Here is a 26,411-nt window from a genome sequence, read left to right on the forward strand (position 1 = left end):
TTTATGGTTGAATAGGATCATTTTGGCATTATGGGGGGAAAATATTTTACCCTTAAGCTTTAAGATCATTTATCTTACCATGTAGTCAATGCACATCTGTGACACAACCCATGGTTGTCTACATATTTCTAACATTCTGTGAAATACTAAAGGTTAAAAATAAAATGTAAACAAAATAAAAAAAAAATACAGTGGACTCCCGTTATAAAGAAGTCCTCGGGACCTGCAGTTTTCTTTTCTTATATCAAAATTTTGAACAAATAAACAATAAAAACATAGAACAAATATTGTTCGGGTATGAATTTTTACTTTGTTGTAACTGAAATTTTGTCATAACCATGTTTGTTATAATGGGAGTGCACTGTATTGTGAAGAGTTTGCTTGATATTCTTTGCTATCTGTACAAATCAGAACTACATTTTCATCCACAATTTCCTTAAAAACACCCAAAACATATACATAACCCTACTATTCTACAGCACAGCTTGAAGCCAACCACTGTACTCACTCAGTTTTATCCATTTCATCAGCTATATAATTATGAAATTCTGTTGTAACCTCTGTAAGTTTGAGTGCTGCAGCATCAACATCATCTGCAACAAGAAACAGAGATGAAAACAAAAGCTATCAATGAAATATAATAGAGTTATGAAACAGAGCTGCTGCCAATACAGGACTGCTTATGGCATAAGATTCTTCAAAACTATCATTCAGTGGGGGAAGCATTTAATTTTTTATATTCCAGTAGAGAATAAGGTTTCTGGAGGTTCACTTCTGAGTTGTGTAGTCCTAACTACTTAAAAGGGACAACACTGTTGCAAGACCTTTGTTTTGATGATGCAAATGTTCAAATAAAAAGAGATCACAAAATAAGACAAACATTGTCATACAAAGTTCAAAATATGGGCTTACATATCGCACCCATGCATCAAACTGACCCCATGTAATTCCCTGTTCAAGCATCTGCTCCTGGTAGTAGCCCTTGAGGGTGGCAATGGATGCAGTGATCTTGGTGGCCGTATCCATGGTGTTGATGGGCAGGATGAGGCTGTCGGCTAAGTGCCTGGCAAGCTCCGCCCACACCCTAGTGACGGCCAAGTGATACTCAAATGTCCAGTCCATAATCTCGCTGACCAGGAAGAAGGTCTCGTACATCGAGTGGTACAGGGGGTAGCTTGATAAACCCATGTCCTTTGGTGGGGGGGGGGGGAAGGGGGAGAAAAATAGTCTTATAATCCCATTCATAAACATGGCATAAACATGGTGGCTGCTAAGATTGTGGCACATGTGTATGTAGCAGGCAAATGAAAATAGGGCCTGCGAGGATTATGCAAGCTTCAATTTTCAGGCACTAGTTATTCAGAAAGACTACAGTTACATAACGTTTACATGCATTTAAAAGTTTTGTCAGGTTAACAAATAGAGTACATAATTAATAAAGTTCATTACAAATTCTATACGGTACTAATTCTGCTTTAGTGTGAAAAATCTTTAACACATCAATGATACTACACATCAACATATGATGGCATAAATGGTATCCCGGGGTACCAAACAAAAATCAGCCATTTTGTTGAATTATTTATTTTTTTAAAAAGGTTGTACCCTGGGTGCCAAAAAGAGGAAATTATTTTGGTGCTGGAGCTAGCGCGCACTAGCTACTGCACTGTACTGCACTAAAGCACACGCTAGTGGTATCGCAGCTTCCATGCACGCATAGTATAACATGCAGTGGCATGGGAGTGACTATGTACACGCACACACAGTACATGCATTTTTCTCTGGCTGTCCTCGAGTAGACGTGAGGTGGCGCTACACAATGCAGTTACCCGAGGTACTACGGTACCCCGGGGTAGTGCGTGATGCATCATATATGCATACCACATTTTTTGTGCATTATGATAATTATACATCATTCAACAATGAATGTGTCAATGGTATCTATACTTTATCTTACTAGAATAAGTTTATGATAAAAAAGAAAAGCAGAAACACAGCCACTTTGCTTACTGAATTGAAGGTGTATCTCAGATCGACGCTGGGGATACCGATCTCTCCCAGAAATCCAGCATAGTCGCTCCCTGAACCTATATTTCTGACACTGTTGAGAAAAGGGAAACATAAGCAAAAGGGAAAATAGAGCAATGCAATTTTCGACCACTTCTGAATGCAATTAGTTGAAAAGGCTGTTTCATTCATTTACTGTTACAAGTAAGTATTTTGTTGAAGAGAATAAAAACATGTATTTTGTGAATAGATGCTATGATTCTGCCCCCCCCCCCCCCCCCCTCACATTTTGAAAGTGAGAAGAGGGAATGAGCCTCAGCTATCCTTTCCTAACCTCTGGAATGTTTGCAGCATTTCTCATTCTATCATTACTCTAAACTTACAGTAATAGATGCAAAGTTTATATACATTTTGGATCTACACCAGATCCAATCAATTTTCCATTAAAGCTTGAAACAATGAATGCTATTTGAGATTTTCGTAGTCTTTGTCACCTCATTGGAAAACTTAAATAATGGACATATTGCTAGGATCTGTGTGTGCATGATTTCATGGTTTTTTTTTCATAGTTTTCTGTATAACATGAGCACATCCTGGTCACATATTTGTACATCACCAGAGTGGCCACTTGGTTTTTACCACATTGACCAAAAAAAAAACACCCCACAACAACAAACAAAAAACAGAAACTTGTAAAGAAGAACTTCTCGAGAGTTGAGTGGAGAAAGGAAAAGAAAAGAAAAACAAAATGAAAGAGCGGTATCTTACTGCGGTAGACCAGTATTCCCTTCAGCAGGGCTCCTTTCAGCCCAAGTGTCATAAACAGTGCTGAGGTGGCCATCAATTTGGGCATCTGGAACCTAAAAAGACATTCAAACTCAAGTAAACTATTACTCCTAATTCTAATATTGTACATTATATACTGTATACGCCGAATATTTCGCAAGGTTTCTATTTTCGCCACTTTCACGAGTCAGGTGCTATTTGCGAAATTAAAGACACGCAAAAATATTGACTCTGATCTCGACGTGAATGTGACATATGCATGTACACTTCTCCATTCAGTACAGGACGTCACGCTTGCGAATTTAACCACTCGTGAAATTGTCGGGAGTTTCCGATTCGCAAAAATTTAGACTCGCGAAATATATGGCGTATACAGTAGTATAGCATCTGACTAATATTTACCATGCTTAAATTACTACTCTCAAAACATTGTGTTATCATTTGCACCCTTGTACACATGCACCTCCTACAAACCTACTGAACAGCAAACGTCTAACTCTGAACAATGATTATTAAATTTGATTCAAATTCTGAGTAGTAGGAGCATTTGAGTAGTTCAAGCTTGTCCATATTGAAATGTTGTTCTATGTTTAATTGATAAAATATATATATTTCATACCATTTTCCCTTAGCACACTGAACTAGAATTTATCTTGACATTTGGAGGCTTGACCCTGGACCCCCTGGGAGCAGTAAGATGGAAAAAAACTCCCTCCCCACCCCTGCACACATAAAATGACATTCCCCTGCTTATGAAATTAGGGAACATGAAGAACAGCAGCTTGAGAGAGTTTATCTACATTATATGCTAAAGCTTGTGTAGTTTAATGGCAATGCTATTAAAAAAAAAACATTTACTATGGTGTCCATGGAAAACATTGAATTCTTCAAATTCCCTACTGCACATTTCATATCCATCCCCTCTGTATGTTTGTATGTTTGTCTGTTTGACTTTCTGTCTGTCTGTCTGTCTCTTACCCGCTTCGTTGCTGAAAAGACAGCTTCCTGAAGATTTGGCGTTGACTTGAGCCTGAAAGTATAGTTCCCTTCAACTGATATATCCACATTGAGATAGGCCACAGCTCGGGATGCCAGGTTTTTGGTAAATTCCTGTGTGGGAAAAACATTTACATGGAGAAATTTACTAGGGAACAAAATTTAATGTTTCTAAATGGTCTTGCAATGCTAGAAGGTAATTGCAGTGTATATCTGCCTTATCAATGGCAAATACAGGCTTGATGTAACCATTGCTTTAGCAGCTGGCTGCAAGCTTTACACACGAATCCAAACAGCTCAAGAGTGGAAGTTAAAGATAAATCATTTGTCTTTGAACTTCCAATCATTTGAAATGATTCTTCTGCTGTGAAACATTCCTATTGCATATTGACACAGCCGACTTTATGCCAAATTACAAACAAGGCAAATGCCAAACCATGTCTTGACTGAATGATGCAACTACTGTTCTTCAATAAAAGTACATTGACTGTTTGATTTTTTACTTTGTCAGACTTACCAGTAAACGTGAGTGGCATCTTTAGGTTTCATGGTCATAGCTTAAAGCTGTGGAAAGTTATTGTGACTGCAACACCACAATATTGCAAGTATATTGCTTATTATGTGTGGAATATTCACGAAACTTCTGACCTTCGATCTTGTCGAACGCCACCCATATTCAGACTTGAAAGGCATCATTAAGTGATGTACCTGTTATGTGAATTTGGTGATTATTGCTCAAAGCTGTGGAAAGTTATTCAGAGTACACCACAATACTACAAGTGCAGTGCTTATCGGGTTTAGTTCACTGAACTTTTGACATTTGACCTTGTTGGGCTTCACCCATATCTGAACTTGACTGCCATCGTCATGTGATGTACCCATGGTGTAAGTTTTGTGGTCATATAGCTCAAAGCTGTGGAAAGTTATTGAGAGTGCACAATACAGTGAGTACCGAAAGCTTCTCGAAATCAGGGAAAGTTCATTGAACTTTTGACCTTTGACCTTTTTGGAATTCCCCTTTATTCAATTTTGACTAGCATTTTTAGGTTATGTACCTGTGGTGTGAGTTTGGTGGTCATTGCTCAAAGCTGTGGAAAGATTTAGAGAGTACACCAAATTGTTGACACCGCCGCTGCTGCTGCGCCGCTGCTGCCACCACCACGGGAGGAAAAGTGATGCCCATGTCTCGCTACCACTATGCAGGCGAGACAAAAATCGCAGAGTGTGATTTGTGTGGTGATGCTTCAGATGGCTTTTTGCCTAGCAACTCTTACAAAACACAAACTGTATTTACATGTTCAGATGTGAATCAAAGGACATTCATTTACTCCAACAATCCATTTACATATGATGGGAACATAAGCATTTAGATTCTGTCATAAGCATTCCTTTAAAAAAAAAAAAAATTCCACTCACAGTTCTTGGCACTCCGCACCATTGCATTCATCCCCTACCCAACACACCTACTTGTATTCTGCATGAAATAATTGCCCCTGCTTTGACAAACCAGCAAATGGGGTCAAAGCTCAACAGTTGCCAGCTCAAGAGATGTAAACAACTGATGTTACTGTATCTCTTCTATCAAAACGAAAATCATAATATGCTGCACTGTCAAAGATAGGCACCATACTGTATGCACACGCGCATTAGTGGTGACACCACTTGACACTACTATTCAGAATCGCTAATGGTTCAGCAAACGAGACAGATTTGATATCATAATGTCATACAATGTGTCTTCAGCATATCTCTTCCTTCTGTATGGAATCATTATCTGAGTTCTGAGAGTAGAGCAAGCAGAATTTTAAATGACTTGTTTTTTCCTACTTCTGATAAGCGTAAAATCACAGCCTCCGTGTGACTCCTTCAAAAGCGCTCTCTGAGCAAATTTGAGCCTCCTCCACAAATGAGAACAATTTTGTGCTCTGTGGCATCAGAATATCTGTCAAACACTATAGCTATTGGCACCCTAGAAGTACACTCACCTCCACCCACTCTGTGGAACCAATCAGTGAGTACTCCTCAGCGGCCCAGTTGCAGAAGACGATTGATCGTCGGGGGCGCCATTTTTCTGCAAAGAATGAAACAAATGAGCATTCACCAGCACTTCTCAATCTCCTTCTCTCATTAAAATGGCAAGTTCCTACTTTAAGCTAAATATCAGCTGCAATTCATACTCCGCTACCCTTAACAGTAATATCACTTACATTTGTTATATCTAGGAACCTTCCATCATTAAATGCCATTCATTTCATGACACAAATTTACAATGAAATCCTACCATACTGTACTGATATATTTGAGAAATTCAAAGCTTTCTTCTTCTTTTTTCCAGTGTTCAACACAACAGAAACATGCTGCATGCATAAAAAGAGCCCATGACAAATGATGTGTGAAGAATCAAGCCACACAAAGGGAAGGGGGTTGGGTTGGAATTTACATCATTGCATCAACATGCTGGCATGTGTGTCATCACTCACTTTCCTTGATAAGTCTGCCCATTGCCCTGGACATTTCCAACATGGCTGCCGTCCCACTCGATGGATCCACGGCGCCAAACACCCAGGCATCGCGATGGTTGCCCACTATCACATATCGGTCTGTATAGAATGGCAGCCAATTAATGAATGAGGCATGAGTGACAGAAACAGTTTCAGTGAATGTCTGTAAAGACACACAAATTACAGACACAAACATCAATGATCAGCTTAGAATAACACTTGTAACACAAAAATTAAACGTGCGGTATATACTTATCAAAATATAGAAAATATGATACATTGTAATGAAAGGCTCACGAAATACAATAGACACCACAATGAAAGAAAACCAAGTGAATGCATAATTCATTCACTTCTGTTTTTTAGTAAAACCATACAGTTTTACAAACATACGTGCACACATAATCACAAGACATGCATACATACATACATATTTATAAACAAATACATATTACTGTATATAACTGTTAAACATTAAGTAAAATCCTGGCAATTAGGAACTTACTTATCCAGGTAATGCGATAGCTAAGGGTCTATCAGATCAATGAATGAGATAAGGACATATCAGTCATGTTAATGGTAGATGAACTCTGCCCTCAACAAATCCATAAAACATGCACAGGAGAATGAACTTTTGTTGTGGAATAGTAGGCGTCAAATGGGAAGAATTTATTCTTGGACCATGGTATGGCAATCAGAGACACACTACTATATACTGTATAACCCCCTATACATCACAAGCAAGGAACAGGCTTGTTTAGAAGGCATAAAAGAATGTGTGAGTGACTTATCATTACGAGAACAATTAACTAGAAATCTTGGCTGAACAATGTCTAAAATGTTCTTTGAAATACCTAGAAAGTGTCACATTCACAATACATTTCTTTGCTCAACATACAACAGAACGTATTTTAACTCATTCACACCTGGCTGACTGATTTTTAAAATTACTTTTAATAGCTTGATTTGTGGTTCAGTCATTCAATACTGTTGAATGACTGGGAAAAATGTATAATGGGTTACATTGCTTACTTCTCTTAATTTGAATCTACAAAATTGCATGTCTCAGAAGATTGGATTAGATATGTGGACTGCACAAATATACAAATTTCTCCAATAAACTCACAACACAATTTCTGTTGATACATGCTTTGGTTACACAGCAGTTGAAAGAGTATTTCTGGCATGAAATTCAAATTTTGGACTGAAAAGAAATCATAAACTAAGCTCAAAACTGCTTTCCACCTAGGACATTTCAATAATATTATTTCATGGTAATTCTGCAGTTGCAGACTCAGTCTAGCTCCCACAGCACCAAGCCTGCATATGCATTCTGGTAAACATGGCATTTTGATTGAGAAAATGAGAAAAAGAAAATTGAGAAAATTTGTGTCGCATACTTCAGTATTAAGTGTTAGGCCTCATTTACTCGTGCAGTACATTGATAGGTTTGAATATCAAATCCACACATCAACAAGGTAATTTTTGTTGTTGCTGGTTTTTTTTTCTTCAAGTTTTGATTGACACGCCTGATATATAATCAGTCAGACAATGGTATTATATAATTGCATACTCGACAAAAATTACGGCATCGTATTAAATACTGGGGGATAAACATACGCCTGAACTACCAGTACAACTATGATTTGATTAAAACTGCAAACCTGGTTCCATGGAGCCACGAATGACACCCACAGTGTTGTAAACCATGCGGACTTCATTATGTGTATTAACCTCCAGCTTTACTGTCCTGTGCAAAAAAAAGAAAAAGAAAAAAGAAAGAATGAAGTTGATACCAGCAACATGATGTTATTGCAGCTAGAGATATTCACCTTTTGATTGTAGAGTACGGTGAAAGAAAAGGAAGTAAAAAAAAGGAAAATAAAAAGAAAGAACAAATATGGTTGCAGTTCTCTCATGTGACTTGACTCACAAGCTCTGCTGGATGCCAATCTTGGCTCACCAAGAATACATGAAATTTCCCAAACTATAACATTTGTTCACAATTTGTTTTTTTCAAGTATTTCCAAGATCCCAATCATCTCTCATGTATGACTCAATGGTGAATCAGTTGCACTCTTCTCTCTTGGCAGTTATTTCTTTGCTACATGTACTTGAAATTTGTGGGGGTTTTTTTTCCCCTTCCCTTCTACCTTCATCTATCTTTGCCAAGTTTGATCGAGTGCTTTCACCCGTAACAATTTTTATTTCTTGAATTTATATGCAAACAAGAAACTTCCAGGGGGATGAGGACAGAGAGAAGCAAATGGAAAGATAAATGACACAAACAATTAGAAAATGACATCCAAAATACATGATCAAGAGACAATATGACAATCATCACATAAAAATGTGTTCTGTCCAAGATTTCTGACACTGTACCTCTTCTTTTCCATCCACCAACTCTCCTCTTTCCTGCTTTTACCTTCCACTTGTAAGTCCTGGTCCTAGCTTGTATTCCAGACCCTGGATGTTCCCTGCCCAACCATCAGGAACTGCAGGTCCATCAAGTTGCCTGCCGCACAGACAGCACAAAAAAGAAAGAAAGAAAAAGAAACAAAATGTTGAGAATTGTAGACTACCCCTCCCTCCCTGCTCTTGACATTGAGAGAAGCTGTTGACCTAACCAGCATATTTCAACTACTGGGAATCTTACAGTGCAACTTGTCATTTGCCATCAATACAAAATAGTACATACATATGCCTTCTCCCCTCTCCAACCCCTAATGCAATGAGTAACTACAAAACCAATTGCATCTTCAAGCATTTGAAGCAGTCGCATATCATTTATCTTTTACTACATGTAAAGAGCAAACACATCACCATCTTTTGAAAACTTACAAAAGCACTGAAGTAGCTGGTACCTGATTGTTGAGGGGTGGGGGACAAGAAAACGATGGAAGATATAATTTATGTCTACAGGCAATTTTCACAATATATTCTTTGTTATCTATGGCTTCAGTATGTAATCTGCATCTGTTTGCAGCAGAAGGTATTAAATCTTCCAAATTTGCCAAATTTGCAGAAAATGGTAGATTTCTTGTGGGTTTAGAATAGATAAGGTAGTCCCAGCCAGGCGACTATAAAGCCTCTTATCATAAAAGAATCACACAACCACCAAATCATAAACCTTGTTCTAAAACAGGGTGTGTTTACATCAGAGCACCCACCACAAAAGGAAACCATATATAGAGATAATATTGAAAAACAGGGAAGGATAAAAGTTTTATGGACACTCACTCCAGAATGTTGCGGGCATCATTGTAACCAATTGGCTGGACTGGTATGGTGGGCAGCTCTGCTTCCTCTTCTGGTATCTTGTATGCTGACTCTAAAAAGGAATGAAATGAAAAGTTCCAACAAGCTTTATCCAACAAAACAGTGAGCAATTGAGCGTTCCTTGATCATTTACTTAATGGAATAAACACCCAACTGCTAAATACATTGCAGCAAAAGAAAAAGAAAAGATAAACAAAATTAACAAAGAAAATCACACACACATGTATGTAAAACAGCAAAAAAAGTCCTTGCTTGCAGGCAGGTCAGTGGGCAATTTGAAGGGTCATTTGCAGACAGTTCTGGTCAGTCTAGGTGCCGGAGGGTCAAAGTCTGCACACATAGTGTCAGGAAATCACCGGGAGCAAAACACCGCAAAAGTTTCAGACTCATTTGGAGAAATTACGTTTGAAATACAGGTGATATCATCTCATATTGCAGTTCTAGGAAAATATGCTTCAAAACAAATATAACTCAACAGAATTTTACATTTTACTTTGGATAAAACTAATGGAACACAATAAACCTTACATCCATGCTGTGTGAGTACTTCACGAGCTAAATCTTTGGCAGTGAGTGTGTGTTTTTCTTTCAGTTTTGATCATACAAATCTGTCCCTTATAAATCTAATATCAGATTCTAAAAAGACACACACACACACACATGGATCTAGGTTAAATGTATAAAAAATCTTTCCACACAAAAGTTTGTTTGTTTGTTTGTTTTGTTTTGTTTTCGTTTTTTTGCTCATTCTTTTTATGCTTCTGTCCAAGGACTGTTCTTCCGAAAACAGCTAAAATACATAATAATTATAACATAAATGTACACAAAATCATACAGAAAACAACAGGATGAAAACAGACAGGAGAATGAACAGCATTTAGTTAGGGACCAAGTGTGTATTTCAAAAGCATGTCAGATATTTCTGATTTTCAGAGTGACTTGTGGAGATGATGTTCAAGATAGTACATGAGGAGGGTTCTCAATTATTTTTTTTTTCCAAAGCATTTTTTAGCTGAAATGGTAACTGAAATCGCAAACTGTTGATTAAAAGTACATCAGACTTTTTGTTTAAAGGGGGATAGTATATTTTTGGTTGTTGTCCTAATAAAATTTAGGTCCCAATTTTTATTTGGACCGCTTTGTTTTGGATATCTCAGCCAGTTCAAAACAAATTTTCATCAAATAAATTTTGAATTCCTCTTAGAATTGTATGCTCTTTCATATTTCATAAATAGTTTGTCATTTTTTCCATCTCATCTCAAGCAAAACTATACCATCCCTTTAAAACATATCTTGATCTGAGGTAAGAGGAAGTTCATTGACGAATTTCTGGCATCATACTTGTCTATACTTGTCTAATTAATAATAGACTATAACTGATACCGTATCAGGTCTGCACTTTGATCAATCTGACCAGAGAAGAAATATGAGGAGACTTTCGTACTTACTAGTTAAAAAGTTCTGTTGAATAAGACACACTTTTATCACAGTTCATCTCATCTTAAACTTTGCAAATATGATATTCTTATATTCCTCCATCCTGACCATGATAGCCTAATGATAACTTTTCCATGCATGCCAACAAAGAAAAAAAAAAAAAGAATGGCATTCATGGGTCAGACTTTGTTCTTGTCCTCCTACCATTCTAAATATAGAGTTAGGCACTTTTTTTCATCTCCTCCTCCTAATTCCTCTTCTATTTCTCTTTTCTTTATTAGCTTCTCTTCCATCTTCTTTTTTTTATCTCTCTCTTCTGTTTTATTTGTCTTTGAGTATGTATTTTGTATCATCTTAATATTCTTCTCAGTTGCTTTTATAGGGAGCTGTAAGCAAATAAAGATCATACTGACGATGCAACTGAGATCTGCAGTTTTCTTCCTCTCAAAGTGAGGGTTATGAGCAAATTGTAAGAGAATACTACATTTTCAATAAATTGTAAAACAAGCTATATCCTTATACAAGTGAAAAACAGGGAGACAAATATTCCGTCAGTTGATGAACCAAGACCTTCTAATGCCTAGCAAAAGTGTTATTGTCATTTCATTAAAATGGGGATTCGAATCAACTCTCTTTCTAAAACTGAGTTTGTTACAATTAAACAAAAAGGTCATATTGACCAAATATGTTCATATTTTTCTTCACAAACAGTGGCATGGGGGGAGGGGGGAGGAGTATTGACTTTTTGTGATCATACGCTAGCACTATCAATTCAAATATTTGCTTTCCTTTGTGTTGGCCAAAAAAGCTGTTTGTCAAATACTCAAGACTTGTGACTAAACTGGGATGATTTTGCATAATCTCTTATCATTGTTGGAGTTTCTCAGTCCACAGTATTTGCAAAGACCGAGATTACGCAGAAAGGTGCAAAAGTGTCACATCATGACTGGATCAGGAAGGCAACAAAAGCAAGAAGGTCACTTATTCAAAGATTGATTTGTGAATTCTCATGGGTTTCAACAATGATGCATTTCACAGGGCCCCAGAGAAATCTGAAGCTGGAGTAATCAATGACATATCTTCAGATATTATACTCAAATCACTGTCATCATAGAGTTAAGATTCGCTGAATACCACACTGTGGGGAGAGATGCAGTGCAGGTAGGATTCTTACCATAGGCAGGGTAGCCTGGAGACAGGGGGTCTCCACCCACGCCCTGTCGGATGTAGAGGGAGCCTCGCTGGACTCCCGTTCCCGGTAGGAACCAAGTGTCAGGGTAGACGGCTGACTCACTGTCTACAGCATAGTCAGCAGGGTCTGAAAACAGAATGAGGCCTATGGCACCATATTCAGCAGCATGGTTGACCTACAAGACAGCACATGTGAGTCCATGGGGGCAGGGTGGGTGGGGGTTGGGGGGGGGGGAAGTATGAGGGAGAAAGTGGTGGGGGAAAGGAGGGGAGGAGAGAAAGACAAATGTGAGGTAGAGATCCTGAAAGACATACAGACAGACAAATGGACAGAGATAGATGAGTAGACTGAGCAAAAGAGATGAGAGGAAACTATAAAATCACAAAGGGCATGCTCTACTACAGCAGAAGTTAAACAAGTCTAAAACTCAAGAATTTCCAATCACATGTTCATTAGTACGAGAGTAAGGTGCCATGATTTATACCAAAATTTATTAGTTTGCCCACTTTGTATCTGTTTTCACCATCTACCACTGGATCCTACATTCACACAAAGATAACCTGAATCCTACTCCTCTGCACCACAATTGGCACGACCACAGAGTGGAAGGTGTCCTCCACAGAAATCCCTACACACCAACCGATAGTCCAAGGGTGTGAAAGAGCCCTCGAAGTTTTGGCCTTTCCCCTGGTCCCTGGAAAGGCCCAAAACTTCACCATTGTGAAAGACAGCATATTGAGAAGGGTCTGATGGCCAGAGAGTCCCATTGACTGAAGGTCCTAGAGACTGAAGGTCTGATAAACTGGGTCATTCTATAAATCACAGTAAGACTAAACTTGTATGATCTGCAGCAAACACATTAGCACCAATGAATGAGGATTTTTTTCTTTTTTTTTTGCCTCTGAATGTGAATATATATCATGACAGATATGGTACCTAATGGGGCACTTTACATCAAAATGACCATGCACAATATGTGTGTGATATCTGATACATTGCAGAACCATAGACATATCAAGTGATCATTATCAATATCTTTTTTTTTTTTTAACAATGTGCATTTTGTGTGAAAAAAAAGATCATGAAAGGAATCCTTCTAGTGCAACATAGCGTACTTTTCTAGTGTAAATCAAAAAGTTGTCATAAATGAAAAAACATACAATTGTTTTTTTGGCTGACATGGTAATGGGAAGGTTACAACACATTTATCATCTTAGTATATTGACTGTAATTGTAAAAATGTAACTCTGGAGTAAAACTGCTCACAGATCTAAAAGCGCCATACAAAACAGATTTGAGGCTCTTTACATGGGCAAATAGTTTAGTGCAAGGGGGCATATTGTATCCGATTAACCCCCCCCCCCCCCCCCATTCTTCATCTTTGGGGCTTTCAGATTTGTATTTTACCTACTCACAGGGGAAAGCAATAAAAAAAATGCTGCCCTTCACATTGGGGCTTTCAATTTAATGCAAACAATACTCACTTTATACACTGCAGTAAAAAGAACACAGATAAAGGTCAGTAGCTCAAAGTTATATCACCCACGGGCAAAAGGACCCACCACACAAGATTTCTGTATTCCCTGTCCATCATATCTGCACAGGCGGATGATGACATTAAATCATTGACGACCTTCAGCATCTGTCAACACATTCAGCTTGTTCTCGTTTTTTATGGTTATTAAAACCAAGTTTAATAGCCTCAAGTTCATGCTTGATTTTTTTTGTTTTGGTTTCTTTTTTGTTTGTTTTTTGTTTTTGTTTGGTTTTTTGTTTGTTTGTTTGTTTTTTTGGTGTAGGACTATAAAACACAGTCAATTGGATTCCCCAATAAATCACTTTTTGTCTAAATGCCGCTATAGTGTGCCTCTGGGATTAAGAGCATATATACCAACCAGAGTATTTCCAAGCAGGGGTGAGGCTGTTTTTCATTAAAAAGTGATGAAGTCCTGAGCTGATTTTGTGGTAAAAATTATTACCTTGCCCACAATATCAAATTGGCAAATTTGAATTTTACTTCATATCCTATACTGAGGAAAAATTAGATCGCATTGGCAACATTCATGAAATAAGCACAATTCACCAAAAAATACATAAAACAATACCAATTTAGATTAAAACATTAACTTTGATCTTTTAAAAAGTGTTGCCAATTGAGGATAATTTCTGGATTTAGGTTTTTGAAGATTCTGCTACCAGAGTTAATGATGATATATGACAGAAATTAGGGTTGGAAAGAGAAGTTTTTATTTTCTCTTACTAAATACCAAAAAGATGCAGCATCAAACCACAGGAAGTGTGATCTCTAGCTGTGGATGGGTTTAACAAAAGAAGAAAAACTCACCTTGTCACCTCTGAAAATCTTGCCATACCTGGCAATCGCAACCTTTCCAGCTACGTCAACCCCAAGTTCATTTGTGAGTTTTTGGAAGTCTTCTATTCTCCCATAGTTCACATACACCAAGTCTCCCTGGAGGTGAGAAGAAATCAATATGGCTGGCTGGTACACCTTGGATTTCTTCATTGTCATTCTATGACATCAGAAAAATGAAACTTTGTCAAAGGAAGTGAAACTACTTGGAAACACTTTCCCCCATCCCTTCATCCCCAGTGACTGCAGGGGAAGACTTATACATCCAAACAGACATTACCAACAGTCTTGTTATCATGCATGCAGTGTGCAATGTTGTCAAATAATCACATCACAGGCTATCAGCACACAAACACAGACAGACAGACAGACACACATACACATTTTATTAATAGTCTAACTGTCTTACGATTAAATTAACAATATAAACAATAAACAATCCACTTTCTCATGCTGCTTGATTGCACACATACATTATATTTGCAAAGAAAGAATATTCTCTGAATACATGAATAAAAACAAAGATAATGATAACACAATTACAGCTAACATTCCACATCATTCCACCTGATCAAATGAATTCGATTTTATATTTTAAAGCAGCTCACACTCATTTCTCCTCCAGCTTTGATAACAGAATCACATACATAAACACAAACACACAAACACATACACAGAGTGGAAAATTGAATGAAGCCAAGTTCTCATGGTTAGATTCAAGCAACATTTATGCTACCAACCAGGCAGATTTTACTTTTCATATGAAGCCACTATAACAGCAAAATAAAATATCAATGCACCATAAAAGTAAAATGAAAGGAAGAAAAAAAAATAAATAGGACTGTATTTGTATTGCAAGAAATATGACTCTTTCATTCAACTGACCTCTACAGTTCCATTAGCAGCATAGGCATTGAAAGGTGGAACAGTCTTATTGTTGAGGTCACCTTTTTCCAGTGGTGCTTCCTCTCTTGCTGACCGGAAATACTCAGACCCATTGCTGTTCAGGACGTATACCTGCAATCGTTTTTGTCACATGTGAGTTTTTCAGTATTTGCCTCTTCCATGAGTTTTCCGACAGAAGGCTTTGCAAGCGGAAAAATGTGATTTTCATCCATGGCTGCATACACCACCATCTCAAAGGCTCAATCATGCATGGGTAAAAGATGATTTGAAGTCCAACATATCAGAGCTGGTAGTTTTGCACAGTGGTTTTCTAATCCCTGCTTTTCCTCACAAGAATGACAAAATGTGGAAATAATGCAGCTCAGCATTTCATTTGTCTTTATGTCGTTGAAAAGAATATTTGGACATAATAATATACACACACTGAACAGGGTGACAGTAAATATTTATATGCATTCAAATGGAATATGTGTGTGTGGGAGGGAAATAAGGGGCTACAACACCCTTGGCTCCTATGTTACACAGCACTTATAAAGGGCACTTGTAACAAAAAGGGTAAGTTATCCAAGAAAAGTGGGCTGTAAGCAATGAGAATGGGGGGGGGGGGGGTAGGTGGAAGAGTCAACACAAAATTGAACTGAGCTTAACAAAATACAGAGTTAATGTTACCCCTTGAAACTCTACATGAAAACACCCATTGCAGTAGAGTTAGAACATGAGTGGGAAAGAATATAGTCAAAACAAAAACAAGCGACAATTCAGAGTAAAATTATGAATCCATTCAAAATATACAGCTGCAATATGAAAGCACTGACTTCTACAGGCCATCCAAAGATGTCTTGTAATGGCAACTAGACAACAAACACTCACGTAATTAGGGCTGTCGAGCTTGGGATAGCTGAGGAGTACACTGTATGGGACATTATTGACCACATCAAGGCCATGCTCTGTCCACTGTTCTTTCACCCACTCCGCCAAATCTTTTTCACCTTGCGTACCTGCCAGGTGAGGCTGGTCGGTCAGGTATCTTGAAGAAAAAATGCATTAAACAAAGTGAAAGACCTGTCCTGCTCCAGGGCAGCCAACTTCCACAGATCAAAATGAACAACCAAACAAACAAATATAACAATCAAACCAATAAATAAACAAATAAATAAGCAAATATGCACACAAACAAACTTGTAAAAAAAAACACACACACACAAACAGAATAACAAACCAATCAACCCCAAAACTAAAAATCAAACAAAAACACATATTTCTGAGTCAAATATTATCTGTTCCTAAAGTGGAAAAATAGCAACTACTACATACTAAATCAATGCTCAGAAAAAAAAAAATCATTCCATTTCAAAAACATATTTTCTCATTTTTCATAAAGAAAAAAAAAATGGAATATCAAAAAAGAAATTCCATGGACACTATGTTGTTCATGTCTTTATCTCTTTCTCTCTCCCCTCTCTCTTCTCTCTCCAACTCTCATTTCAAGAAGCAGTGGCATTCTCATAAGCAGTACCACACCTTTTACCATTCATTGCAAATATTATCAGCCAAAGTACACAATGATGAAGAGATCAATATTTGCAGTTGAAGGTTTTGCCTTTGCAGTGTTAGTGGTCGAAACAAAACGCTGCACTGAAACAGCAAATTCTTCAAGGGTAATCATATTCAGGGGTGGATCAAGGAATTTCATAAAGGGAAGGTGCCTTTACAAAATTAAAGGGGGCGCACGCCCCTCCTCCATTTTTTTCTTTTTATTTCTTTAGTTTAAACAAAAAATAAAGAGGGGGCATGCGCCCGGTGCAACCCCCTCTAGATCTGCCACTGGTATTAACAGAGGTTGTACTCAGCAAAGATTAATGACATGGAAGATGCTCCGACTCTATACATCACAAGCTGTTAAAGAGTGTCCGTATGGTTCAGTAACAAGAGGACGGCTTTGAGCTAGCTGTAGAATTGTCCGGATGATTTCATAATGCCTGTTCATTAGACTACTAACTGGCAGATATCGTATCAGGTCATGCACGATCGAGACGAGAGATAGAATATACAAATTCAAAATTAATTTCATAATGCAGGCAGATAATGTACAATATGATAGATTATAGACATCAAAGAAAGAAGCAAAAAAAGAAATAACAAAACAAAACTGCTATTAAAAAGCAATGTAGAGATGAATGGGCAGTTGCTCCCGCCTTACCTGAGGTTTTCTTTGATATTCTCCGCTTGAATTTCTTCAACAAGTAAGTCAGTTATCTTGTCTGCATCCTCTTCATGAAGAGCTTCCAACCAGCGACTGTAGGATGGGCTGTCTGGCATCTGGGCCTGGGAGGAGAACCAACCAATGAGAACCCCCACGCCTATCCCCACACAGAGACCCACTACCCCAATGAGGAGCACCAGGGAACGGTTACTCTTCACCATCGTTCTTCCCGCTGGCTCTGGCTTCCTGAAAGTGAGCACTGACGAGTCTCCACTGAGGGACTCGTAGGCGGTGCCTGCATCCTCCATTGCTTGCCGTGTGATTGGCTGGACGACTGCCAATCAGATATCAGCAGGGCTCCTCTCTCTCAGGTAGGTTAAGGTTTAAGGTTTATGATCCAATTTGCAGGAGCAGGTAGCACAAACAGCACTGTCAGCCTCTAGGGAAGTGAACTCTGTACCCCGCTGCTGACAAACACAGAGAAACCATAAAGACGCTTCAGTAAGATAATAGAAGAAAGAGAGTAAAGAACAGAGAAGGATGAGGAAAAAGGTGAAAAAATTGGGCCATTCAATAAGGTCAAATACATCAATGAAGGGGGGGAGGGGTGAGGGAAACAGAAGCTGATGATTACTTCAACAGACAGTATCATATCAATTATGGTCCTGTATTAAAACTCACTTAAAAACTCTGATTTTTTTTCTCAAGGCTATATTATTTTCAACAAACAATTGCAAACATCTCTGTCTTTTGCATAAATCCTAACATATTCCATTACAGACAATTACTTATAGCACAGTTCTATTTTGATTAGAGGTAGAACATTTGAAGTTTGGGGTTTTTGACACTAAATGCAACTCAAAAGTATACCAGGTATGTCCCATTTTGGTTCTATGACATTTGCTCAGACTGCAACAATTGCTCCCATGAAATATCTGCACGCTACTAAGTCAAACATTAATTCTACTGACAAACATAACCTTAACCCTAATCCTAATCCTCACATCAAACTAAACTTAAAACTCTATCACAACCCTACCCCTAACCCTAAGTCCTTGGAGAAAATAAGACATGAGCAATTGTCGCAGGAGCAAATGTTGTGTCAACCCCATTTTACAAGTCCTCAAAATATCCACCAAATGTACTGCAAGGATGTTATCTGGTATCAGACAAACACACACTAAAATTTGGCTCACATTATTAAATACATTTTCAAAAAGGCTCGATTTATTTTAATGGAATTATAATAATTGCTCTTGGCACCTTCGAGAAGCTCTAGGAGGGGGAAGTTATGAAAATCCACCCCAAACACAAATAAACTTCAAAAGAAAAGAAAAAAAAAATATTCCCTACAGAACGATACAAAAATGACGAAAATTGGATAAGAAATTAGGAAGACATATCATACAGAGAACTATTCTCCCTGGTATTCAGTTTTTTTCTTTTCTTTCCTCTTTCACATGGTCATCATGTTGGTGGCAGTATTGCATATATACCTTTGACAAACTCTCACAACTTTTATGAATTCATACTGCTGAGAGTAAACATCAGTGTTTTCTCTTCCACAGTGTTCTACAGAACAAAAATCTCTCCCACTTTGGCCATGGAAGAGAGCAATTAGAGTTGATTTCTTGTTAACTCTACCATCAAGGAAAGTTCATATTTCAGAAATGTGAGAATATTTCAAATTATAATAAATAATAATAATAAACCATATTTGTATAGCGCATATCACAAAAATAGATTAATGTCGCTATGTACATTAAAGGAAGGAACTAATAGAAATTAGGAAAATAGGAAAATGTGAGAGAGAGGAGGCAAAACAAGATGAAAAGTGACAGAGCTTTGACAAACATTGTATAGTGTTAAATCTAGTCCACGGACATGTTAAAGAGATATATGTTTTCAACAAATGCTGAAAATCATCTACTGTGTTGGTTTGCTTGAGATATGTGGGTAATTTGTTCCATAACTCTGCTGCTGCCAGTTGAAAAGATCTTGTGCCGTAAAACTTTGTTGATATTGTGGGGGTGTACAACAGAAGTTTGGACTGAGAGCGAAGATTTCTTGCTGGACGATATTTTGTTATGAGTTGTTGTAGACAAATAGGGCCTAGTTCTTGCAAACACATAAATACCATGATTAAGACCTTGAAGTCAATCTGTTGCTTTACTGGCAGCCAGTGCAGTTGTCTTAAGATTGGACTTATATGTTCATTGAGTCGAACACGTGTAACCAACCTAGCAGCAGAGTTTTGTATTCTCTGCAACTTTTGGATTTCATTGTTCGGTAAACCATACAAAATGAAGCCTAATATTGTACAACACTGGAACAAGATTCTTCCTGTACAATTGGTAATCACACAACATACCCTTAGAAAGAGTACCACTGCTCGCTCTCGCTGTCAAGCACTCCATTTTTGTCAAGCAGTTCTGGATAGTGCACTCTAAGACATCCTCTCATTATATTTACTCCCATGATAGGACAGGTTTTGCAAAAAAATGTTTCCTATTTTTCCTTTTTCAGACATTTTCAGAATCTTCCACACTTCAATTTGAAAATCATTTCAGACCAATCCTCACTGTATCTACCCATATCAGTACTCATTCCAATAACTTACCACAGAATGAATACAGGAGGTATGAACAGCAAGCCCTTGAAATTACTGCACACACGTTGCCTCAGGGTCTTTTCACAGATTGACTGACAACCCAGCAAAAGGATCATGAACTCTGCTGTTGACGTTTAACTTCTCACTGCCGAGGTGAGCAGGAGAGATTATCAGTACCCTTTTCATATATTGCAGCCCAAAACTTAAGAAGCCATGAAACATTTTGCTAGCCAATAACAGAAAAAAAAGAAAAAAGCAGGAGAGATTATCAGTACCCTTTTCAAATAATTGCAGCCCAAAACTTAAGAAGCCTTGAAACATTTTAACCATTAATGGAAAAAAGGTCATGTGCTTGACAAATTAATTCATTTGGGTTTTGCACATTGATAATGACCTAATTTTTTTTTTTCTTGGATCTCTTTGGATCTATTTCTAAGCCCAACATGGCTCACATTCTGCCTGACACATGGCTCCATCAAAATAAAAATAAAAAAATGAAAAGAAAAACCAAAGTTGATCATCTCTATCCTACCCATGCCTCTTTCCCTGAGTGGTTTGAAGTGGCTTGAGAAGTGGAATTTTTCACTCAGTATGAATGGGGTTTGTGAAGTCTTGTTTTGTCAAAGCAGGTCCAGTTACGGACCCTCACCGGCACGAAGAATAGCAGCTTCCCCCGAGGCGGGGGTACAAAAACATGGCATGGGACACAAAGTGTCATGTTGATCTCTGTCTGTTGAATTTGAAGTCCACAAAATCTGGACTAAATGACAACTAACAAGACTTGGCCCCATTCTATGCTAGAATTCAAACTGAGAATGAAGTATTGTGAGAGTCCCAAATGTTTGAACACTCCAGCTGATCACTGTCCCAACATCAGATCACATCAGATCACATCAGATTGATCAGATCTCAAGAATATGAAAGCCTAAAAACTATAAGCAGTTGAGTTGAGAAATGTTGTCTGATTCTGGCATTATTACCACTCTCTATACAGTTTCTCAGCTTAATTCCAGTGGTTTATATACTGCTTGATGTTTTATTACACTGATAAAATAAGAAACCCGGCAAGAAGCTAGCCACAGTTTGAGAAAATGAGTTTCGAAGTTTTTTCTTGGAGTGCAGTCAAGCATGCTGATGATTAGGCATTTGAACACAATGGTCAATAAAGCCTCAAGAAACATGCTTTTGAAAGGCTAGGTGAGTTTCATATTTGAAAACATCACTGGAACAGTAGAAATATTTTGAGCAGGTAATTATGATATGAAACTTTCAAATGTATATTTTCTTTTTAGCCAAATCTTCATATTATGGGGGCTTTCTCTGTTTTTTCAAAGTAACATGGTGTTGGGTCATGTGTGCAATGGAGAGAAATGTTCACTCATGTCCCACAGTGTACATACATCACATGAATCATTTTATTTATTCTTGTCTCCAGTCAAGCTCTCATGTAGGTTCTAAGATAATGACCCCTGACCCTTCCCTTGACCAGGGAGGTAGGACTTTGGAAATCCAATCTTCCTGCCTTGACCCTAAACCTAACCCTACTCTTTACTCTAACCTTATCACTAACCAGTACCGGTTATTAAAGGACAAGTCCACCTTCATATACATGTGGATTGAGTGAATGTGGCAATATTAGTAGAACACATCAGTGAAAGTTTTGGGAAAATTTGACAATCCATTCAAAAGTTATGAATTTTCAAAGTATCTGCACAGACACTGCTGGATGAGAAGACTAGTATAGTGTATGATGTCATATGCATAGAACGATATAAGGAAAATATAAAGAAAATTTCACTAAATTTTATTTCATGGAAAAAGTACACGTTTCCTCGACTTGTCCAGAGACTCCAACCCCAAGCACCTTCTGATCTGGAGATTCTCACGCCTGAAACCCCTAGCAAACGGGAGACTCCAACTTGATGTGCGTGAAGCGCACATCACGAGCGCGAAGTCCCTTGCGGTCTACGGTTTTAGATGCTCTCTCGCGCTATCTAAGGCTTATTTTTCAACATACAATTAAATAAAGTAAGAAATCATTTCAAGCGGGAGAAATTAAAATCTCAGGCGGGAGAACGGAAGATTCCGCAAAAATGGGCTTTCGGCAGGAGATCTCCCGTCGAAAGCGGGAGAGTTGGAGTCTCTGCTTGTCACTGATGTATGTTAAGGGAAATATTATTCCCCTTGTATTCTGAAAGAGGCAGGTCAAGTGTTGCTTTATCATGCGAGAAAAGTGAAAATATGTTGACTTTTCTTTATGGTTTTCTTTATAGCGTTGTACACATGTGACATCACAAGCTGTAGTAGTCTTGTCATCCAGCAGTGACTGAGCAGAAACTTCGAAAATTCATAACTTTTGAACAGATTGTTCGATTTTCCTCAAACTCTCATTAATGTGTTCTACTAATATTGTTGCACTCACTCAATCCACATGTCTATGAAGGTGGACTTGTCCTTTAACGGGGGGGGGGGGGGGGGGGTAATTGGATCTGGGTTTACTCTAATTTCATTAAATTGAACATGGTATGGAATATCCACTTTAACAGTTTTCAGCAAGTGCTCTGTACATATAATAGCAGCGACAGGGCTGTAAAAAGCAAGTGGTTGTTTTTGCTAGGTTGCTTTACATTCAGAATCTCTCTCTCTCTCTCTCTCTCTCCAATAATCTCCTTATATTGCAGATCTGCTGTACAACCTGACCAGACTTCTGGCCTAGACATGATATGTCCAAAATAATTCAATCAGAATAAATAAACTCACAATGATTTTCACTGCGAACCAAGCAAAATATTAGCCCTACAAATTTAGTACAAGCAAATTCACGAAAAATCCAGTTTCTCACTTCAAAATGAAGGACTTAGAGATATAGATAAACAACATAAATAGGTCATTAGGTGGTATAAATCTATTGCCTGGCAATAGCATTCCAATGCCATATCACACAGTCTCATTCAGTCATCCAACAAAGACCCGTTAACCGTTTTAGCCCAGTGGCAGTGCAGTAAATTATAGTCACCATGCACTTTATCAAAACTCTCAACGTGTCATAGGCCTATATAATAAACGGGGGTATTCAGCGACAGCAGATTTTCTCTGATTTCATTTCAGTTTAACAGAAATACACACACACACACACACACACACACACACACACACACAAATGGCCTGCCATGCTTTCATAATGATGAAAAATACCTCGGCAGGATCATCACAATATATCATGCGAGTAGGTCGATCCCGTCTTGGAAAAACTACATTAGCCTCAAGGCCAGCAGAGGGGGAAAGAGGTGCACCTTCCATGCATGGATGGCGCACCGCACCCCAATGCGCTGATCAGCGGACAAAGCCGACGACCATTATTGACATACAGAGGTTCTACTCTCAGTGAGGACTGGCAGCTTTCTTTACTAAAAATAAGCCCTAATGACCAGAATACAAAGTTCAACTGTAATAAAACACATTCGATTCAACAGCTTGCTGCCGAAAATCGTTAAAGAGGGCTCGGTGTTCGTCATTCTGCATTGCTGTGGCCTGTCTGTGTGGCATAATGGTAGGATGGGCCTACCACTATGCGCTGTGCAATACGGATCTGTGGTAGCAGAGCTCTGCGATCCGAAATTTTCAGAGCTGGACGAACTATAAGTGTATAGGGTTCTTGTATCAATGAAAGAGAGATGCCTCAGCAATGGTTGATGTCAAAAGAAAAGAGGAGACGCTAAAATTACTCACTGAGTTTCAAACAGAATCCAGCACTCCAGAAACATCTTGGTTTGCAAGGACTGGTGTGCCGCCTTTGCGACCCTTTGATACCCGGCTGCTCTGCGCTCCACTAGTCGGCTGCTGCTGGGTACTACAGGAGCTCGCTCGCTATCCCACACAGTCATGTATAAAGATGCAGGCTTACCTCACACAGCTTCCTTGGTAACCCAACCTTCCGCTGCCTGTGCTGGTTTGATGCATGTGATGTTTCTCCTCCAAACACCTGCTGCGCGAGTATGAGCAAGAAGTACAGCCCTGGAAATGTTTTCTGATTACATTCATCTGACTGAGTGAACACGTTGTACGCTCCAGCAGGTTTGGGTGCACTAGAATTTTCATGGTGCATGATTGTTTGCTGGACTGTTGCTGCTAGCATTTTTTTAAAAAATTAGAATAATGACGTCTTTTCTGGTCGTACGAACTTATTTTGCGTTTTGATGTAGGCTACCAAATGACTGCTGGGTTTATTACTGATCTCTAAACCCGTCAAACATAAAAAAACAACCAAAAAAAAAAAACAACAACAACAACAAAACAAAACAAAACACGAACCAACCTGCCAAGTGCCATTCAAGCAATCAACTAACCATGCAACCAACCAACCAACCAACCAACCAACCAACCAACCAACCAACCAACCAACCAACCAGCCATCCAACCAACCCTGCAACCGTGACCATCCAACCAACCAATTAACCGACCAACCCTGCAACCATCCAACCAACCAACCAACCAACCAACCAACCAACCAACCAACCAACCAATTAAACAAACAAATAAACAGACACGGGGCAGAGAATAAACACACACACCAGGAGGCCTTTAAATAATTGAATATGATTAAAAGTATAAATTCCCCTGAATGACGAGTGACAGCAATCTGTCTGACTGTTTATTCTCCCCTACATCCCTCAGCTCTCTCAGTATCTCTGTCTCCAATTAGGTCTATAGGCCTTGATATCTGTATATGACGTACTTATCCTATGGAAGTTCCGATGAAAAGACTGAAAATGTTACACATTAAAATTTGATCCCTTTTATACATTAAAAAAAGTCCTTTTGACACCGAACAGGGCATATTGTATATCATCTGTTAGATGATTTGCACCATGAAAGCTTCGGTCACCTATACTATAAATCATGCTCTATCTAACACACATTATGAACTATTTTTTTTTTTTTTTTTGCACACGCACACGCGTACACAACACAAACACACACGTATAATATACTTATTCATTGCAAGAGTTCACATTTTCTTATTTACATGCACCCTTTGCACTTGTAACGTTGCAACACCTCCTCTTACATGTCTTATCCAAATTATCACTCATTGTTTTCTCATGCCATAATTTGCGTTTTATTTGTTTGTTGCTGTTTTTTTTTTGTTGCGTTATGTTATTTTCAATCATTTTTTCTTGTACACCTGTATATAAATGTATACATGTTATGAATGTTATAAATGTTGTGATATTATAAATGTTATAAATGTTTTTATATGCTATATAACTGTTCATATGTTATTATGTTACAGTAGGCCTCACTCACAAGGTGTGCTTCTTGGGGACTATGTTTGATTTGGTTTTCAATAAATTGAATTGAATTTTCTCTCGATGCATTTTATCTTGTCAAGCTAGCAATCACTTTAGGCTGCATCTTCACAAAACTTTTTTTTTTTCACTGATTTAGTTTACAATAATATGAAAGAAAGCCAAACGAATATCTATTTTTTTTTCAATGTGTTGCAACTTGAAAATCTCTTTCTAGATTATGACAGCGTCCATGAAATATCATTAAAAATTCTAATGAACGTATCGGCCTAAGAGTTTTTGCAACATTAGTGGTCAGTCAATTTTTTATTCTACAGCTTTATTTGAGATCAGTGTTATCACAAATGAGGAGATATTGAAGCAAATCGCCAATTGGAGTTGCTATTATAGTCATAGTAAAAAAAACAAGGAAAAGTAGAAATTACGCGGTGCGTAATATATGTCCCCGCCGGAAGTAGCATTTTGTAGCAAAATGTGCAATATAGGTAAAAAATCAAGGTCAAAGGTCAAAGAAGTCAAAGGTCAAAATTCTGTGTAAAAGTTTTGAAGCCCTCACCTAGTGCCATCACATAAAGCAAACGGAATCAAAATCGGGTTAGAAATGGCGAAGGAGTAGCATTTCATAGCCAATGTACAATACAGGTCAAAAATCAAGGTCAAAGGTCAAAGAAGGCAAAGGTCAAAATTCTGTGTAAAGTTTTGAAGCCCTCACCTAGTGCCATCACATAAAGCAAACGGAATCAAAATCGGGTTAGAAACGGCGAAGGAGTAGCATTTTGTAGCCAATGTACAATACAGGTCAAAAATCAAGGT

The 26,411-nt window shown here is 38.1% G+C and overlaps 1 protein-coding gene across 2 annotated transcripts in view; it reads right to left on the reverse strand.

Annotated features, from left to right (window-relative positions):
- Positions 1–24,135, reverse strand: part of LOC140233627 (N-acetylated-alpha-linked acidic dipeptidase 2-like) — a 28,464-nt gene extending 4,329 nt beyond the window's left edge. Inside the window, exons 1-16 of one of the 2 annotated variants that reach the window (XM_072313737.1) lie at positions 24,019–24,135; positions 17,676–18,142; positions 16,346–16,502; positions 15,455–15,586; positions 14,543–14,668; positions 12,181–12,373; positions 9,531–9,621; positions 8,716–8,805; positions 7,955–8,040; positions 6,270–6,389; positions 5,775–5,860; positions 3,772–3,903; positions 2,776–2,867; positions 2,011–2,101; positions 939–1,191; positions 509–593 (exon numbers count right to left, since the gene is read on the reverse strand). In XM_072313737.1, the coding sequence (XP_072169838.1) occupies positions 509–593; positions 939–1,191; positions 2,011–2,101; positions 2,776–2,867; positions 3,772–3,903; positions 5,775–5,860; positions 6,270–6,389; positions 7,955–8,040; positions 8,716–8,805; positions 9,531–9,621; positions 12,181–12,373; positions 14,543–14,668; positions 15,455–15,586; positions 16,346–16,502; positions 17,676–17,986 (2,045 nt within the window). In that variant the 5' untranslated portion in view covers positions 17,987–18,142; positions 24,019–24,135. Of the gene's footprint in view, positions 1–508; positions 594–938; positions 1,192–2,010; positions 2,102–2,775; positions 2,868–3,771; positions 3,904–5,774; positions 5,861–6,269; positions 6,390–7,954; positions 8,041–8,715; positions 8,806–9,530; positions 9,622–12,180; positions 12,374–14,542; positions 14,669–15,454; positions 15,587–16,345; positions 16,503–17,675; positions 18,146–24,018 lie in introns of both variants that reach the window. The other variant, XM_072313730.1, reaches the window with a different exon arrangement.
- Positions 24,136–26,411: the final 2,276 nt, after the last annotated feature.

The sequence above is a fragment of the Diadema setosum genome, chromosome 1, assembly GCF_964275005.1.
Source record: "Diadema setosum chromosome 1, eeDiaSeto1, whole genome shotgun sequence".
In the NCBI taxonomy this organism is placed as follows: Eukaryota; Metazoa; Echinodermata; class Echinoidea; order Diadematoida; family Diadematidae; genus Diadema; species Diadema setosum.